The sequence below is a fragment of the Lontra canadensis genome, unplaced genomic scaffold (assembly GCF_010015895.1).
Source record: "Lontra canadensis isolate GAN:19392208 unplaced genomic scaffold, GSC_riverotter_1.0 scaffold16, whole genome shotgun sequence".
Classification (NCBI taxonomy): domain Eukaryota; kingdom Metazoa; phylum Chordata; class Mammalia; order Carnivora; family Mustelidae; genus Lontra; species Lontra canadensis.
In genome coordinates this window covers 1079530-1098719 of record NW_022631010.1, presented here as the reverse complement: position 1 = coordinate 1098719, position 19190 = coordinate 1079530, and the positions used below count along the sequence as shown (strand labels likewise).

At 42.0% G+C, this 19190-nt stretch overlaps 1 protein-coding gene across 9 annotated transcripts in view; it reads right to left on the bottom strand.

Moving 5' to 3' along the window:
• Positions 1-19190, bottom strand: part of NCOA6 (nuclear receptor coactivator 6) — a 100804-nt gene that overhangs the window by 5968 nt on the left and 75646 nt on the right. For 5 of the 9 annotated variants that reach the window (XM_032858824.1, XM_032858827.1, XM_032858828.1 and 2 more), the window contains 5 exons: positions 17927-18048; positions 11531-14515; positions 8542-8610; positions 5433-5469; positions 1623-1771 (listed from right to left, as the gene is read on the bottom strand). In XM_032858824.1, the coding sequence (XP_032714715.1) occupies positions 1623-1771; positions 5433-5469; positions 8542-8610; positions 11531-14515; positions 17927-18048 (3362 nt within the window). The remainder of the gene's footprint in view (positions 1-1622; positions 1772-5432; positions 5470-8541; positions 8611-11530; positions 14516-17926; positions 18049-19190) is intronic. The other 4 variants (XM_032858826.1, XM_032858833.1, XM_032858830.1 and 1 more) reach the window with 4 other exon arrangements.

The window sequence follows — 19190 nt, the reverse complement described above, 5'->3', positions numbered from 1 at the left end:
ACATTTAACATTTAACACACACTATTAGTCTTTCTGGCTGGCAAATAATTGATATGATGAAGACAGAGACTCTGTCTTTTCACTATTATATCCCCAGGGCCTGGCATGTGTTAAGTACTTAATATATATTTGATAGACAATTATTAATAATTACTGATTATATATCTCTTTGCATGAGGCACAATACTAGGTACCAAGGATACGATGATGAACAAAGCCAGACAACTCCTATCCCAGCAGAGTGCATAGATTAATTACCTGTCATGTAAACAGACATAAAGTTACAACTGTGATGTTATGTAGGAGAACATGGTGCTATGATTTCTCATAGCAGTGACCAGGGAGCTAGGTAGACAGTAGGAAGTTCATGAGGAGAAGAGAAGGAAGAGGGAAGAACATTCCCTGCAATGGGTGTAACACACACACAGGCTCTTGACAAGGGATAAGAGTAGCATGTCGAGTTGCTAAGGAACTCAAATGAGGCTGGGAGATGCTGACAGGGACCAGACCACACAGAACCTTGTTGGTGCTTCTAGACTTTAATCCTAGTTACAATGTGAATCACTGAAGGGTTTTAAGCTACAGGAGCAATGAAGATGGGGCAAACTGGATGAATTCGGGCCACTTGAGATAAAAGCAGCAGCTTACTGTGATGATATGAGGGATGTGAGGATGAAGGAGAGGTGCCAAGGAGGAGGTGCCCAATGGACAGATGGTGGTGCCATTCCCTAAGGGGGGGAACACTGGCAAATGACGTGACATTGTGGGTGAAATCGGACATGTTGAATATCTGAAGTCCTGTTAAGGTTGTACATGCAGTTGTCTATGATTTCTAGAGGTCTGTACTAGAAATACAAATTCATGAGTTGTCTGTGAAAAGCTGTAACTAAGAAAGTGAGGCATGAGTAAGATCAGTTAGGGAGAGAAGAGCTGAAGACAAAGGGTGACTCAGGATTGAAGTATGAGGAAAGCCAACATCTAGTATCTGTGTACTGAGGTTGAGAAGGAAAAGTCAGAGAGGTAGAGAGAAAACTTTCAAGAGCTCTAGGTCAGAAAAGCCAAGGACAGTGAATTCAAAAAGGAGACATCAGTCAATACAGGAGAGAAAACTGATGGTGTAAGGTTCTTGACAAGGTCAGAGAAGATGGTATCAAAGATGCATGTGGAGGAACTGGCCTTAGACTTGAGGAGGGACAGCTGCTCTATTATGGTAGGAGCAAAGGAGGATCCTGGTAGATTTATGTCTTGGTAGCAAGAGCTGAAGCAGTTTTACTTTCTCTGTGAAGAGGTGAGAATCTCTGCTGCCAGGGATAGAAAGTAGAGAGAGAAAGTAGAGTCCAGAGGGGTGGAAAAGAGAGTTGACCACAGAAAGATGGCTGGGCCATACTGAGGATCTATCTGAAGAGGTGATCATAAATCAATCTGCCCTGCTAGGTTCTTTTCTTCCCCCATGGTGCTTGCTGCGATGTATACACACAGAAAACACACAGGTAAATGAACTAAGGAAGGACAAAGAGTCGAAGTCAAAGTAAAAGAAGCAAAGATGAAAGACAAAGTCCTCTGCTGTGGTGATAAAGACCCCATAATGTGACCCATAATGGCACCAACCCCCCACTGCTAACCTTTAGTAGAGCTGGAGGCTGAAGCAGGCCGAGAGGATCGCTTGCGATGTCCATTTTCCACACTTTCAGAAGCCACAGTTGGCTCTTCAGTTCGGGAGTTTCTTCTGCTTGGGGTTTTGGACTTTTCAATGATCTCTTTGGGCTCACTGCTGACAAAGGGAAGCACAAAATGTCCAAGGAGGTGAGGGAATCAAGTCACACACAAAAAAGGGTTCTTCAGGTAGAGTTTCATTTGTAAGGCAGGAGATTAAGAACTATACAGTCATTCTGAAGAGAAAATATTCCACCCTGGGACAATGAACACAATTACTTTCTATATTACTGACAACTTAAGAGTGAGTCTAGTTTGTTACACTATTAAAAATAAAATACTAAAGTATATTCCTGGTGAAATTGTGGGAAAACAGGTAAAAGAAATTAAAAACTTGCAACAAAAATTGCCAAACATCTTCACCCATTTTTCTTAAATAACAACATTCTCTTTCAAAAAATAATAGTATCTAGGGGCGCCTGGGTGGCTCAGTGGGTTAAAGCCTCTGCCTTCGGCTCAGGTCATGGTCCCAGGGTCCTGGGATTGAGCCCCACATCGGGCTCTCTGCTCAGCGGGGAGCCTGCTTCCTCCTCTCTCTCTCTCTCTGGCTGCCTCTCTGTCTACTTGTGATCTCTGTCTGTCAAATAAATAAATAAATAAATCTTTAAACAAAAATAATAGTATCTAAAATCTAGGAAATTACTAATACATACTGGTATTTCCTATGAGCCTGGTATAGTCAGATAATGGCATAAGTCACATTATAGAATATACATGAGGATATATTCACAGTATACTGCTGGGTATACCGACTGCCCCTACCTCAATCTCCCTTTTTTAGTATGCAGAGATTTAAAATTGGTAATATGCAGTACTACTAAGGGCATGGGGAAAGAAACTCTGGATATAAATTATGTAAGCCCATTGTTCTCAATAGGGGGCGTTTGTCCCTTCTAGGAGACATTTTGCAGTATCTGGAGACGTGGCTGATTGTTAAGATGACTGTCTTGACTGAGGCAGGGATGCTACTAGCTTCTTTTGGACAGAGGCCAGACATGCCACTGAACATTCTACAATGCATAAGACAGCTCTTCCATGCCACCTCACTCACCCCACCCCCACTCCTGCCCCAGGGCAGAGAATTATCTGATCAAAACTGTCAATAACGCCTAGGCTGAGAAACGCTGTGTAATCCCCCGGCTCAGCAATTCCACTTCTAGGTGCCTAAGGAAACAAATCTTTTTACAACTCTCTAATTACACACAAGGATGTCAGACCATTTTATTTATACTAATGAAGACAGAAGACCTAAATGCTTTACAACAGATTATAAAACTAAAACATGGCACATCCATATTCGGTCATGAAAAATCATGTTGTAAGTTTATTTAATGATAAAAACTGTGATACATTATTGTGGAGAAAAAGTTACCAATATTATGAATAGTATAATCCCATTTTCATCATAACACATGTTGAGTATATATATATGTAACCACATATAAATGAATGTGAGAAACAATGTGTGTGTGCATGATGTACAGCGCTTATATATATATAAAACACTATATAATATATATATATATTAGATATAGTGTTTATATATAAAATACTCCCTATGTGTAGACAAACTCTGAAGAGAAGCAGAGGAAGATGAACTAAAATATACACAGTGAGGGACGCCTAGGTGGCTCAGTGGATTAGGCCACTGCCTTAGGTCATGGTCTCGGGGTCCTGGGATGGAGCCCTGCATCTGCCTCAGCATCCCTGCTGAGTGGAGAGCCTGCTTCCCCTCTCTCTCTGCCTGACTCTCTGCCTGCTTGTGATCTCTCTCTCTGTCAAGTAAATAAATAAAATCTTAAAAAATATATATATATACATAGTGAGTATTGAGTCACAGAAATCCTGGTTTACTGGTAATTTTCTTCAAATTCTCTGATCTGAATTTCAAATGTTCTTTAATAAACTTTTTACTGCTTTCATGGTTCAAAAAAATGCATGGCAGAATCATTAGGGAAGAAAAGCTGATAAATCTGCTTAGAAGGCATAGAACTGAAACAAAAGTAGTACAACAGAGAAAACAAAAGAAGCTGGTCAAAGGGATGCCTCTTTGGGAAGTCTTCCATGACCTCACTTCCCAAGTGAAGTTGTCTCTTCTTTTTGGCTCACAGTCTGTTTCTGGCATTCTAGAGCACCCATCAGATTGTACAGCATATTTTCTTTCAATATCTTCTGCCTCCTACTAGATCAGGAGCTCCTTAGAGGCATGAACCATGGCCTATCAACTATCCCTACCCCTGCGTTTGCACTCCTGCCCGAGGATCCTTCACTAGTAGCACTATGGCTGGGAATGTGGCCATACTGTTCACTATCTTGCTTTATATCTAACCACTGCCCCACAAGCCGAGGTAAGTGAAGAAGCAGCGAGGCTGGAGCTGGGGTGGAATTATAAGTCAAGGGGTATTTACATATCCTTTTAGAGATGTTCCGGATGGCTTTCTGGCTACATGCCCAGAAAATGGTCCAAGCCTCTGAGGAAGAAAGATTCCTAATAGAGGTGCCTCCTTCTCCTGGCAAAACAAGAGTCACAGTAGTACTGTCCTGGTATTTATACGGCCAGTGCTCAGACAGCTCTGGAAACAAACACCCACAGGATATTTTTGGTCTGATCATCTTCTTTCTGTAGACACTTTCTGGTGCATGCTTGAGAAAGGCTAATGAATTCAAGTATTAGCCCAATCCATATAAAAATACAGGCAGAATGATGTAGTAGGAGTATCAATAAGCTTGGAAGTAGAACAGGGGTCAAGTCTTACCTATATATTTATTGGCCATTTATTTAACTTTCTCTATGCTTCAGATTCCTGATCTATAAATCCCCATTTTGTCTGCTGCAATACAGTAAGTATGAGGGTACTGGGGTCAGAGCGCCCGAGTTTGAATCTCAGTTGCACCACTTACTAAATCTGTGGCCTTGGGCAATTTACTTAACTTCTTTGAGCTTTAGGTTCCTTATCTTTAAGACAGAATTTACCTTCCTAATAGATATTGTGAAAATTAAGTGAGATAATACCCTTGGAGGGCTTGCAGCCCAGTGTACGGCATGGAATGCATTCATGTAAATGTTGGCTCTTATGACCACCTCACAGGGTTGATAGGAGGATTCCATGAGAAAATGACTATGAAGGTGTTTTACAAACTAAGTTGTACAAAGATGATAAATTCTCTAAAATGTCATCCAATGTATTAGTACACTAAAAAAGTAAAGACTTTTGAAAAATAGTAATACTTCTTTCTCTCCATGGGGTTAATGAGGTTGAAGCCACAGGTGTATTTCATTTTGTTAGGTTGTGGGGCTTAACAGAAAAAGCGTGAGTTTTGGGGTCAGACCCCACCTGACTCTCTTATGCTTGGAGGAAAAACAGCTATACTTCAGAAGGTGTTGCAAGGACTACTATTAATGACAAGATATCAACAGCTCCTACATATTGAACATTTACTGTTTACTCAGTATGGTGAGTGCTAAACATGCTCTCTCATTCAGTTTTCAAAACCACCAAAAAAGGGAGAAATTGAGCCACCAAGTTTTATTAAGAGAAATGTTATTTCTGAGGGATGAGGACTCATGACAGCTCCCCTGCTTTCGTAGGGAAAACAGACTGGTACAAAGAGTGAAGGAAAAGGCCAAGGTGAAGAGAGCTTTAAAGGATGAGAAAGCCAATACCCTTCAAAGAGGCTTATGCCGTTTTCATGCTGAGTCTGCAGAATGATCATCTTACCTTTGTCCAGAGACTATGGCAGCATTTGCCTCGAGTTCTGTGAAAAATACAAAGCACAGAAATGAGATGTGGAAGCTCCTGTGGTCTATGTCCACTGGGAGAAGCGAGGTGTCTATGAGAATTCTGAATGCCCTATTTAGGCTAACATGTCTCTGTGCCCAGCAGGATTCTCACCCCTACATGGTACAGAGTTGGCAGGGACACAACTCAGTTGTCTGGGGCATAAGACACTTACTTGGTCTATTTTTACTTCCACTCCACACTGTGAAATAATCCTGTTTGGATCAATAGAACTAAATTCACACTGCCTGGTTCCTATTTCACCCGGCTATAACTAGGTTAGTAAAATAAGCCTCTTCCCTCCCATGCAGAAGAGATTGTTTTCATTCTTAAAATATCTCCACCCTCCTGACACTTGTTTTTAAAGACAGCAATCTTCGAATATGTCTTAAATATCTGTTCAGGATGCATTCTCTTCCAAAGGACTTCCTCACTGAGTTTAGAGGGCAGATTGCTTTGCTTTGAGATAACACTCACAGACTCCATCATTTTCCTCTCTTCCTCAACTTCCCAGAAATGCCCTCCAAGAAAGGAAAACCTCAGTAATTTGTCTAGCAGGGTTTTGCTTAAATGAGCATTCTTGGGTTTACCAGGCACTTCTTTTTCAGCATCAGCAGAAAAACATCTTCCTCCATTATATGCCTCTAGGTAGTTCCATCTTCCCAAAAGACTTTGCTGAGCACCAGAGAGCAGTGATCTCTCCTGCTTTTGGACTTGCACAGCTCTGCCCATCCCCCCTTTTAGAAAATTTAGCACCGCAAACTCAGTGCAGGCCTAATCTACCTCACTGATTACATGTTAACCTCCCTGAAGGCAGTGAAGTCAGAGTGCATGGGTTAAAATTCTGACCTCGCTGCTTATTAGCCATGTAACCCCGAGCAAATTACTTGACCTCTCTGTGCTCAATGCTTCATCTGGAAAAAGGGGACAATCACTTTACCCACATCAAAGTTAAGAAGATTAAATGAGATAATATATAAAAAATTCAGTACAGCACTTGGCTCTTAGTAGTAATATTAGCTATTACTATTATTCTTGCTATGATGCTCATGTTGATGCAGCCTTAATGTGAGGAGGCTAGACTACTCTGCTTTCAATGGAAGACGAGGGAATCCCTACTTCCCATTTGCTACTTAGCTCCCCATATCTAATCCATAAACCTTGGACACCCCACCACATGAAACAGATACCACCTCACTGAGTACTCTGCTGCCTTGTTGGCTCCACTGGAGCAAACAAACTCAGGTAACATGTGCTCAAAAATGAAAACAGCCCGAAATAGGTGGATTACATAAAAATTTTGATTAGTTTGTTAATCTGAAACAAAATTCAGTGCTTTTGAGAACTTTAACACTATCACAGCTAATTCACATAAGTACAGACCAAAGGAATTTGGTGAAGGCAGTTAGTGACTGTGGGGGCATTTTAAGGAGATTCATTTAAGATAAACTTTTAAAACAAACAGGATTCTTCGGCCAGTTATTCTTAGATGTAGGATATGAAAAAAACACATTTTTCTGGAGTAAAGAACTGAGGCAGGAAATGGAATTCCCTTCTTCTTCCTAGCTGCTTTTTTTCTCACCAAAAATGAATTTTACTATCTAAGCCCCTCTGTGAATAATTCACTCCACTCCTCCCCGTCTCAGGTGCCTAGCACAATCATGTGGGCAGTTGGTAGCAAAGGAAGAACCTGGGTGGTTGGGGCGCCTGGGTGGCTCAGTGGGTTAAAGCCTCTGCCTTCGGCTTGGGTCATGAACCCAGGGTCCTGGGATCGAGCCCCACATCGGGCTCTCTGCTCAGCGGGGAGACTGCTTCCTCCTCTCTCTCTCTCTCCCTGCCTCTCTGCCTACTTGAAGATCTCTGTCTGTCAAATAAATAAATAAAAATATTAAAAAAAAAAAAAGAATCTGGGTGGCTGAAATGTTTTCAGCTCATCCATTCGTTTCAGAGGCCTGATTTTGCTCTGAGTGTGCAACAGAACATAGCAAAGGACATAGCACCTGAAGCCCATTTTAAAATAACTGTAAGAGAAGGCGCCTGACTGGCTTAGTGGGTGGAGCATGTGACTCCTGATCTCAGGGTTGTGGGTTCAAGCCCCACACTGGGTACAGAGATGCATTAAAAAAATATTAAAATTAAAAATAAATTACAAGTTATACCTTCACTGGCTTAGGCCCACAAAACTAAACACGGTAGTTTTGTTTGTTTGTTTGTTTTTTGCTTACAAATTTTGTCAAGTATGAATTATACTGTAAATGAGATTCTAACCTCTTTGTGGAAAGGTCATACTTCATTTTATTTTTAAATTTATTTTGGTATCCCTCAATACCTTCAGTGACAGAGGGCCAGGCGAGACTAAACTGTAACATATTTATGATATTTATCTGCTTTGGCATATTTATCTGCCTTACAAAGGCAGTGCTGTTATTGCCATCAAGATCTTCATGTGTTCAGAACTGACACAGCATTCCACAACAATTATTTGTCAGATTACCATGGACTCCACCTTCCAGAAACACCATCCCTAGTGCTATTTGCAATTTCTTGGTCACGGGAAGAAACATAATGCCATCCAGAGATGACTGAAATGACTGACTCCCTGGGGAATGGCTGCCTTCCTGTAGCAGAGGTCCTCAGAACAAGCCTCCACTCCTGTCACAAAAGGGCAGTTACTAGCTTAGTGCTGTAATGCTTGCCACCCCAGCGAACTGCCATATGCCAGTCAGTCAGTTGCCAGCTGTGGGGGCCAGGGTCACGAGACAGGGCAAACCGTGCAATGGAAACCCAATAGCTGGGTGGCAGGCAGACAATGGGCACTGCAAAGTCCTTCTTGAGTTCCCCAGCTGACTCCGGGAATGTATAAGACAGCAAGCTGGTCCAGGAAAACTAACATCAAAGAGCGCTGCACAAGCTCGGCCACTCGGCTGAATTCTGCCTGAAGCCAGTAGGTAAGAGAGTTTCAGCCACTTCTTGGCACCTTGAGGGCAGAAGCAGTTCCTTCACATGTAATCCATTCCACTTGGAGAAGATTTTCCAAAGCATGCCTTACCTGGTCTGGCAACAGACCCCTGCAGTGTTGTGGCTGGAGTTTCCTTTGAGATTAAACTCGGTGAAGGGGCTAAGGCAAGGAAAAAAAAAAATACAGGCCTTTTAGTTTCTTTTCTCAACAAAATAGAAAGCACTGACTAAATCAATAGCTAAGTAACTGCTAAAATACATATCCTCTTGGAGGAAATTTCAATTGCCTTGAAAGGACATTTCAAAACCTACTTAAAAAATTAGCTACCATGCCACATGGTACCACAGACCACCAGCAGGGGTATTTGTTTTTCCCTTTTGTGTGTACAAAGATCAAGGAAGGAGGTGGTCATGAGGACAAGAGCACCCATGATTTTTGCTTCTTAGGGTCATGTTCTACCCAGTACTCTTAAAAAAAAAACCTCCAAAGCATACCTTAGTAGGCAACCCAAACCACTTTCAGAGGATCAATTATACCATTCACCTTAGCATTTAAAAACTTGTCTCATCCCTGTAAAGATTACCCCCCTTGAGAACTAAAATAAATCATACTATTTCTTTTATACTTTTCTACAGCACCTGGCAGAGTGTGATGGTCACAAAGCAGATATTCAATTCACATTTGATGAATGAATCATTTCATATGTCATTTACTTGTCTAACAAACAGTTACCAAGAACTCACTAGGGGCAAGGGACTGTGCCAGGCACCTTTCAAGACCAATTATTCTTTCTGCCCATCAGGAACACAGTCCAATATCAAAGATAAGATACACACATGTGGTACACTGGAGTGCACTGGGATGTTATATGAAGATGATTCAAAAAGTCTAAAGTGTTATGGGAATCAGAAGCAAGGGAGATCAATTCTAGATTGAGAAAACTGATGGTACATTAGAGGGATAAACATCTGAATTATGCTTCAGAGGACAGAGTACTTAGGTCCTTGAAAAGGAATGGAACAGGATACACAATGTACTCTAGAATGGGAGCTTACTGGATCATACAGTAAAGATTAAGGGCACAGATACACCATAGTCACTCAAGGATTGTATCCTCCCATCTTGACACTGCAGCCTAATATCCTAGATAAACCCTGTAACAGTAAGTTTTACCCGATTTTGGAAATTGTCAATTTTGTATATTTCTCTGCCTGCTTAGTCAATAATGCATTTGTGTTAAGAATTTATTTTGGATGCTTATCTCATAAAGCTTAAAACTATATGCCTTAACTTCTACTTTTAAATCTAGTATTGGTTTCTCACATTTTCATGATAAAAACCCAGAAGCCTCTTGAAAAAGAATGGGAACAATCAACTAAAATTGAGATTTTTTTTTTCCCAACTACAGGTTCATCTACCCAAAGCTCATATAGTCCTTTAAGATTATATATGATCCAGAAAAACATATTTTTAATCACTTCACCATTATTCTCTTGATATGTGGGAGGAAAGTTCCCTGAAAGGAAGTACAATAGAAACATTTAATAGCAGAGAGTAAGTTTAAATCACACCAGGTTTCTTCAGTCTTAGGGGTTACCTACCTCCACAGAACTAGAACCAGAAACCTAGAACCCCCAGACCTGTCTCTGTCTCCTGTAAGGGCAGTGAACTCAAGGGCCTTTATCCCTCCTTGCATCTATCTCCAGCATTGAAATAAAGAGGCAGAGAGAAGGGGAATTAACCTTTCCAAAGCTCTCAGTGAGGTGGCGTGCTGGCCACTTTATGTTAAGTCCTCTCCTTGTATCTGTATAAATTTGGGGAGTAGGAATTATAGCCTCCATTTTACAGGCTTACGAGAGGTTAAGGAATTTATCCAACTGTGATTGGTAACCAGTGGGACTAGACTTTGAACTCTGATCACACCCTGAAGCTTGTGTTCTTTCTGCCTCTCCACGTAGGTGCTTACCACTCAAAAATTTTTAGCTGCATTAAACAAGACAGGCACTATTTGCTGGCCTAAGATATAAGTAAAGGTCCTTCTCAGCTTTGGCAGTGTGTGATTGGCTCCACTCTGTGGAAATAGAGTTCCTATACCATTTAAGCCTCAGAAGAAGGAACGTGTATACATGAGAGACAGGGTGTGAAGGGACGAGGGGAGTCATAAGGACACCAATGCTCCCATCATATGCCAAACTTAACAGTACATAAGAAATAATCTAGATATACACAAATTGGAATGGTCTAATTTACAAAGAGACTGCATCAAAGAGAAATCAGTAATAACAATTATTTACATTTATTGATTACTATATTCTGTGCTAAGCATATTATATTATCTCACTGAATTCTTACAATTATTGTCTCCATATTACAAAGAAGAAAACTCAAGTTTGGAATATCAAGTAACTTGCCTAAACCCACAGAGCTGGTAAATGCAGGCGCTGTGATACTAACTCAAGCCTGTCTCTCAACCACTTTGCGTCTCCTCTGTCTATTAATAATCACGAAACCTGGGTTTTTGTAAAGCTCTCCTCTGGAGTAGCCAGTCAGAAGGGAACAGTCTCTGGGACAGAGCACAGTGAGGAAGGGGCCATGAGAACCCTGCTCTGAAACTGTCCAGAGCAAGTCATTATCACAGTAAGGCGAACTTGCAGAAGCTGCTATTCACCTTTAAGGGACAATGATAAACTGAAGGTTCACAGGATAGACTCTGAACAGATACTGAACTCTGAGCTTCAAGCTTCCCACCCACAGAATGGGACTAGGGGTACCTAACATGATTGGTATGAAGATGATGTGAGATAACATGTGTAAAGACGCTTCCTCGTAAAATGCAAACTTTATGCAAATGAAAGGCCTATCCCTATTTCAGGAGCTGAGAGAGAACCATGTTGATGAATGTAAACTTAACATGGGTCTTAAAGTACGTTCCCCAATGTACTTCCAATAAATAAAACTCCCACTATTGCCATCTAGCTCATTCTTCTTCCTCCAAGTAAAAAGAAGTCATGCTTTCTTTTGTGGGATAGGTCATCAAAAAACTGACACGAGGAGATGATGCCAGGCCCCAAGTACATACCTATGCTGGGCAGAAGCTCTGGATGGGATCCCACCTTCTCCTCCACTAGGCCACCCGCAAGTGGCTCAGGTGTTATGCCAACATGATTGTTTTTTGTGGCCGGCGCCGCAGAGATGAGCTCAGAGGGTACCAAAGTGGTTACTATTGAGCGTACACTGGTGGGGAGAGTACCGCCAGGTAAGCTGGGTCCTGCTGAGGTGGAGCCTGGGCCCACAGGGCTAGAGGTCATTTTTAGCAGAGTGGGTGCTGGGGGTGTTGGGGTTTTACTGTCCAGCTCTGTGGATAACTGCTCTGTTCCCATGAGCCCTGGAGTTGTGGTCTCTAGCCCTTGGCCTTCAGTCTCTCCATCTGCACCATACTGCTCTTCCCCTTTCTCAAGAGAGCCTGTAACTTTCTTACATGCCTTGGTAAGCAGTATCTGGCCGATTTTGTCCACTTTTCCTTTGCCCTTACCAGATGAGACTGGGCTTCGCCGGTTGACAGAGGAGCCTGGACTATTGGTCAAAAGGGGAGAAACCATTGCAGTTGACTGTGAAGAGGGCAGAGTGCTCTGATCTGCCGAGGTGCTCACCTGAGGACTAGCCTCATCTGGATTCAATTCTTTCACCTGCTGGACAGGGGGGTGAGGAGGGACAACCGGAGAAGTGGTACAAGGCGGGGAAGGAAGCTGAACAGGGGTGGCTCGTGAGTTAAGGACTAAGGGTCGACCAGTCTGTATACTAGGAGCAGTACTACTGGAGGGGGCGTTAGGCGGTACAGGAGCAGACGAAAATTTTATGTTCTGAGGTATGTGTAAAGGGCCAACAACTGCAACGGAGGGAGGCATCAAGCCGGAGTTGGTTGTCAGTGGGGCTGCAGGAATTGTGCTTGGCTGTGATCCTTTCATAACCTGAATTATTGAGGATGAATTGATAAAGACAGGTGTGATGAACTGAGGCCGGGCATTGGACTGAGCAGCTGACTGTCCCTCAGAAACCATAACCTTGCTGCCCACATTGGGCATTGTGACAACTGTTGACATCAGCGCAGACTGCAGGTGAGTTGGCAGAGCTGCTGATGTGTTAGCTGAAGTTGTGATAGGATTGGAAGTTACAAAAACAGTTATCTGATTTGGGGGCAAGGGAGTGGAGATGGAGGAAGAGCTGGCAGGTCTTGACATTACTGGAGGGATGCTTGGTGCAACATTAGAACTGACCTCACTCAATTCTGGATGCACAAGGGTTGAACACGGCTCATTAGTATGAGGTAAATTTAGGGAATTAGAGGGTTCTTTAGAAGAAGACGGATCCTGCAGTGTGGGAATGACAGATGCTTTTTTCAGGTCCTCCCCAGAAACTACTGGAGGTGTTACTTCCAGATCTGTAAGCCCAGGGGGTTTAATGGTCACGTTAGGAGCTCCAGAGTTGTCAAGAAGTTGACTTAATGATGTCGGTGCTTCCCTCATAGCAGGAGACACCAAATTTTTGTTCTCTTCAACACTGGGAAGTTTGTTAGGATCCGGAGGTTGCCCATCCTTTTTAGATTGATCTTCAGGGACAACCATTTTGACTTCTTGGGCAGGGACTGCTTTGAGCTCAATGTTTACCTGCTCCTTCCTACCCTGGGAATTCTGGCAATCGCTGTCCTGAGGCACATTCAAGCTCTCCTTGTTATCCTCGAGAACACCCGCCACTGCAGCCACAGGCATGGTAGGATTCTGAGGATTCAGCCCGCTGTTGTTAGGGAAGCTCCCAGGTACAGGGGCATTGGCCAAAGGAGTGGCACTGGCCAATACGTTTCTTGGCAACTCTACATTTTGCAACAGAGTTGTGTTTGTTTGAGAGGCCAGAGTAAGTTTAGGGGTTTTTGAATTTTGTCTCCCAGGACTTGGGGTGGTTTTCCTACTGGACCCAGGGCTAGACCTGCGGCTGTTGCTTGGACTAGCCCGTTTTGTTGCTCCAGAATTAGACTGCTTCCCAGAATTCACCACCACAGACTCTAATTTGTGAGTTTGGGGGGCAGCAAAATTGGAAGGATTATTCATGGCAAGATTTGAAGGTGCCTGCCCAATGGCCTTTAAAGTTGTTGGATTTAGGCCCTGTTGATCAAAGCCCCTGTTTAAATTTGGCCTAGGAGGTAAAGGAATATTAATCTGTGGGGGGAAGAGTCCTGCTATGGAGGCATTGAGTCTTTCTGGTGACAGACTGATTTCTGAAGGTTCTGTGCTGGGAGGGCGATTGTTGGGTGTCTGAGGATAGTAGGGTCTGGGGCTGGCTCTGTTTGGTGTTTTAGGCCTAGATGTCTGGGCTGGAGCAGCCACATTTGGAAAATGGTGGCCATGGGAGCTGGGCAGGGAATTTACAGGGGGTTGCTGGGGAGTTGCTCCTTGAGTTGCTGAAAGGGGTGATGGCCCAGGTTTTGGCCCTGTCATCATTAACTGATTTTGAGAAACTACTAAATGTGAAGGCATGTTGTTTGGGCCTCCTGAGACAGTTGGTACTTCATTGCCACTTGCTTCAGGAAGTGAGGACATCTCTCCCAGCGGTGAGCTAGAAGGATTCTGGGGGTTCTCCTGGTATACCATTTTCCTTGAACTGCTTCCCAAAGGAGTATTCACAGGCATTGGCATTCTCTGTTTATCAGGTGATGGTGGCACGGAAGCAGGTCCTTGAAGACTGACCATAACAGGCACACTGCCACTCTGCTGCATGGGCATTCTCTGGGAGTCTGGGTTCAGGGGGCCCCGTGGCGGGTGGACACTCTGGGAGACTGGAAGCCTAACTGATTTGGGGTCCTGCTGCATCATGAGCATCATCATCATCTGCTGCTGCTGCTGCTGCTGCTGCTGCGACTGCGGCTGACTGGGAGGCGGTGGCTGCTGTGGCGGCGGCGGCAGCTGTGGCTGTGGCTGCTGCTGTGGTGGCTGTGGTGGGGCTGCCACATGCTGCATGAGCTGAGGAGGCATCTGCTGAAGTGGCCTCTGTTCAACTGGTTGAGAAGGATAACCTAAAACAAGCCCCCAAAATCAGGGAAGTTAGATTTTCGGCAAGAAAAGCTCTGCTACCTGTAGAGTACCGCCAGGCACTGCTCGTCTAGGCAGCCCGGACCGTGCACCAACAGCTCAGGCGGGCCCACTCCCAGGGTGGGGGGCAGCCCCTCATTCTCTGACATAGCAAAGGGGCACACTGCTGAAGGAAACAAAAAGCGAAGCATCAAGAACCTGCAGCTCCTTAGTCTTCAGGGTGTGAGTGAGGTACTACTGCACCACGACTCTGACAGACACTGGGTGCTGTGTGCTCAAAGTGGCCGAGTCTGTCCCAGCCACTCATTTGGAGAAAATGAGAACAATTCCCATCGACAGCAAGGAGCTGAGCACCCAGCACTGGGCTCTCACGTGGGCATAATAAATATGCCACTGTCCTTGTGAATGAGCCAAGGCATTTAGGATTCACTTTTTCTGTTATCACCAACTAATTTTTTTAAGGCTAGATTTTGTGAAAACGACAGCACCGAAGAGAGTCTTTTTATTCTTTCAACAGAAGTAAAACAGAAAATGTAAGGATTCAATTCTTTAAGAGGGATTTAAAATTACTCCAATCTACTGGCTTCTCTATATACCATGCTGCATCCTTCAGGCTCAATCCTTTGGGGAACCCAACTGAATTTAAGTGACCCTCTGAAGTAAATCAGTTTAATAAATAGTAGGAGCTCATGGAAGCTGAAAATCAATTGAGGGCATCGAAGTTTTTTAAATGGATATTAATTTCCATTTACTTTCTTCCACGTTAAAACTCTATTTGGAGAAATATTTTCTATGAATGCACAATGGGAGAATAAGCAAGCCAGAAGCATTGCCCTCAGGAATAAAAAAATAATTTTGGGAAAAGAATCTGGGGGATAATGCCTTATAGATTTCCAGAAGGCAAGAGGTCAAATAATTCTTTTATGAAGATTTCACTCAGCATTTTAGAACTAAAGCCTTACACAATCAGCAGAAAAGAAAAATCATTAACCAGGAATAAAGGTGATTCCATGGGAAAAAGTGAGGATATAGCTGGGATACAATTTCAAAAACTAGATTTATTCCATTGTTGCATGAAAAATACATACGGAAAGTTTTAAGAAGGTGCAGGAATAAGCACATTTGGCTCTCGCAGTTGGCAGAAATGATGATTCAAGATTTTCACAGAGCAGCTATCAAATGCTGCTGATCCACAGGGTCAGACCCTGTGGTCCATACCTGATTAATGTCTTCAGGCCAAAGATTTCCATGGCACCAATGAATACAACGTGCCGAATTCAGTTTTGAAGATTTTTAAAATCCTTTTCTATTTTAGGTCCAAGTTACTTTTTTATATTTATAGAGCCAATAATATATGGCATTTCTGCAGGTTTAACTTGGGTTCCCATATTAAAACTGTCATTTCTGTAGAAGTCCATTTTTGTCGGGCTATGACACAAATGTCTTCTACTTTTCAGTCAGCCCACTAGGCAGCACGCTGAATACCAAAGAGAACAGGACAGGTAATATAGCAGCCTCTCAAAAGTAATAGCTGAGGGCATGGCTGTTATAAAGGTTCCAGAACCTGGAGGCAACAGTCCAAAGGGCACTAATGCTAAGACAGACTGGGGCTACCATGACAGAATGGTGGAGAAGGAAAGCCAGAGCACACATGGTATCTATAACATAACCAAATGCCCTATTTATTAGTCAAGGGATGCAAACTCATATGCCTTTAGGCAACAGGCCAGTAGTGAAGAAGAGAAGTGGGGTAGTATAAGACACTAGTAGTCCTGTGGAGAGATCCAAACTGATCAGAATGGATATTCTGTCTAAAGGCATTTAAATTGGGGCTTTTGTTTGGTTTAAGACACTGCATAACAATTCAAAGACATAATAGGTCAAATTTAGCCTAGAAGTTTCTAGTTTACAAACTATGGAAAAGAAGCAATATGAGTGTAAGGATCCCTGGGATTCACATGAGAAGAACTCAGGTGTGTCTGAGGGAAGAAAGGACCTTCCTCTTCATAATGCCTTCTGGATACACCTGTCAAGACAGGTGACCTCCCCACCTCAACTGTGCTGCTGCGACTCACTGACTGGAAGTGTGGTGTGCCCATACAATTTGTAATAAATACCACGAAGTAATGACATCATGATGTATTTACTTCTTTTTTTGATTCATTATTAAAATACAAAAATTAAGGGTAGATTGAAATTTATTCCCTAAATAATGTCATTCTCACTTACATGCCAAAATGGTGTAATAACTAGAGAGGAAAAAACAAAACATAATCCTTTGTATACACAGGGGAGAGTGACCTAAGTATAACAGGCTTGTTTGTCTTTAACTGGGTCACAGAGGAATATGGTTACAAATCACTGCTCAGGCCAACAGTAACAAGTATAGAGATACTGGGGCAGCTGGCCTTAGTTCTTCTAAAACACCTAAGTTGGAATAAATGAATTTTTGGAGCTTTTTTTTTTTTCAACATTTAGAGGATAATATTTTATAGTCAGAAAGGGGAATAACACAGAGGGCTTCAATAATACTGACCCTATTTATTATTCAGTTGGGTGGTAGGTATATGAGCGTCTTTTTTTTTTTATTACTCTCATATAGATTTTATGCTTAAAAATTCTAAATAAAACTGCTATAAAAAATCTTACTGTAAACCTGTTCTTTGCTTCAAGAAAACCCTAGCAGGAAAGGCTGCAAGAAAGGCAGGCAAGCAGGATTAAAGTGAAAACATCTTTCCATTTAATCCTAAATCTGTTTTGATGCCAACTAGAACCTTGATACTGACAAGAATAAAGAGACACTTGACATTTCAGTCTGATTTTATGAGGGCTTAAAATAATGAAGACTAATCTAAGCAGTATATATACAGTTGACCCTTGAACAATGTGGGGGTTAGGAACACTAACCCCCCCCATGCAATTCAAAATCCACATATAACTTTTGACTCCCCCACTTAAATACTAATAGCCTACCTGCTGACTGGAAGCCTTACTGATAACATAAATAATCCATTAACATGTATTTTGTGTTATATGTATTATATACTGTATTCTTACAGTAAAGTCAGCTGGAGAAAAAAATGTTAGTAAGAAAGTAAGAAAGAGAGAATACATTTACAGTACTGTATTGAAAAAATTTCTATGTAAGTAGACCCATCCATTTCAAACATGTTGTTTCAGGGTCAACTGTATATACCACATATATACACAAGCTTCAGAAGTTATGTTTGAAATTTTCACTTACTATCAAGGCAAAGTTTCCAAATATTAGATACATTTTATCTCTAAAGAAGCCTAGTTAGGAGACAAAATAAAATACTATTGTTTCCTTGAAAAGAAACTTTGTACTGTATAAATGATGAAAAGTATATAATCTTTAGCTAACATTTTATCACCTGGTGGTCGGTTTGAAAACTCTGTCAGTTTAGGGCCCGAGTTGTCCAAGTTAATTCCTTGTTCTCCTGGCAATGGCTGCTGATCGGCCTCTTCCAGCCCAGCTGGGCGAGTATCTGGGGTACTAAAAAATAAATTACACATTTGACAGTAAGTTGCATAGTTTATACCATGAAACTAGCTTAACCTCTCTCCTATTTCTGAAGAACTAATATCTGTTTGCATTATCATCCTTATCAGTACATAAACTCTCTAGTCTGATAAAATAGTCAATATTTGGCATAAAAATAATCCAGCAATTTCATTACATAAAATCTACTTAACCTAATAGTATGGCCATTTATTCGAAGTGCTTTCTTCAAATTTCTGACATGATTTTCATGTAATCATCCATCCTTCAGATGTTTTAAGACCTGATCATAGTTTGCACTATCAACATTATAAAGTACTATTTTTGTGAAACCACACTATCTTTGGTGTAGTTATCAAAGTCAGTTGGGGAGTCCAGATTATTTCTTTTGTGTGGATAATTCATAACACCTTGCAAGAAGTTGTAGGCTGGCTGATAAAAATGGTATTTGGAGAATAAAGAAAAATGGAGAATACTAGAACAAAGCTAATTCTGCTAAATGAGTATTTGCAGACATCCCCATTGGCTTTGGGATGCTTTCGTTTTTACCTGGTTGTAACTCAGAATTTCTAGTGGGGAAAAAGAAATGAAAAAAATGTTATTACCAACAACCAAATTCCCAAAGAACCAGCAGCTCATATCCATTTGGTTTGGAATCTTATTCCTAGCTGCACCTTTCTTCCTTATCTTTAGCATCCCTTTGCCCTGATGTCAGTCACCACTTTTAGACAGTATTTGATCTCATTATATTCTGTGTAGTTTCTAAGCCCTACCTTAAATTCATTTTAAAAAGTCCTAGCACATGGAAATTTAGAATGTGAAGCAGGTCCTTAGCACATCCAGATGGCTGTATCAATTTGTTTCTTCTATGACTTCCCCCTCACTTCAAATTGTAAGGGTTCTGTAGGTCTCTTTACTTACATGGAACTGCACTGCTAAAAAAAATGATCAGATATCTGGTCCAGCCACCTCATGTTATGGACGAGAAAGAGGCCCAGAGAGATGTAAGAGGCCCATGGTTCCACAGTGAGCTACTGGTAGAGTTAGGAGCAGGTGCTCTTCCTATTATACATACTGACTCCCTTTCCTAAAGGCCCTGATGCTATATAAGGGCCTTTTCACAATTTCTGGCTTCA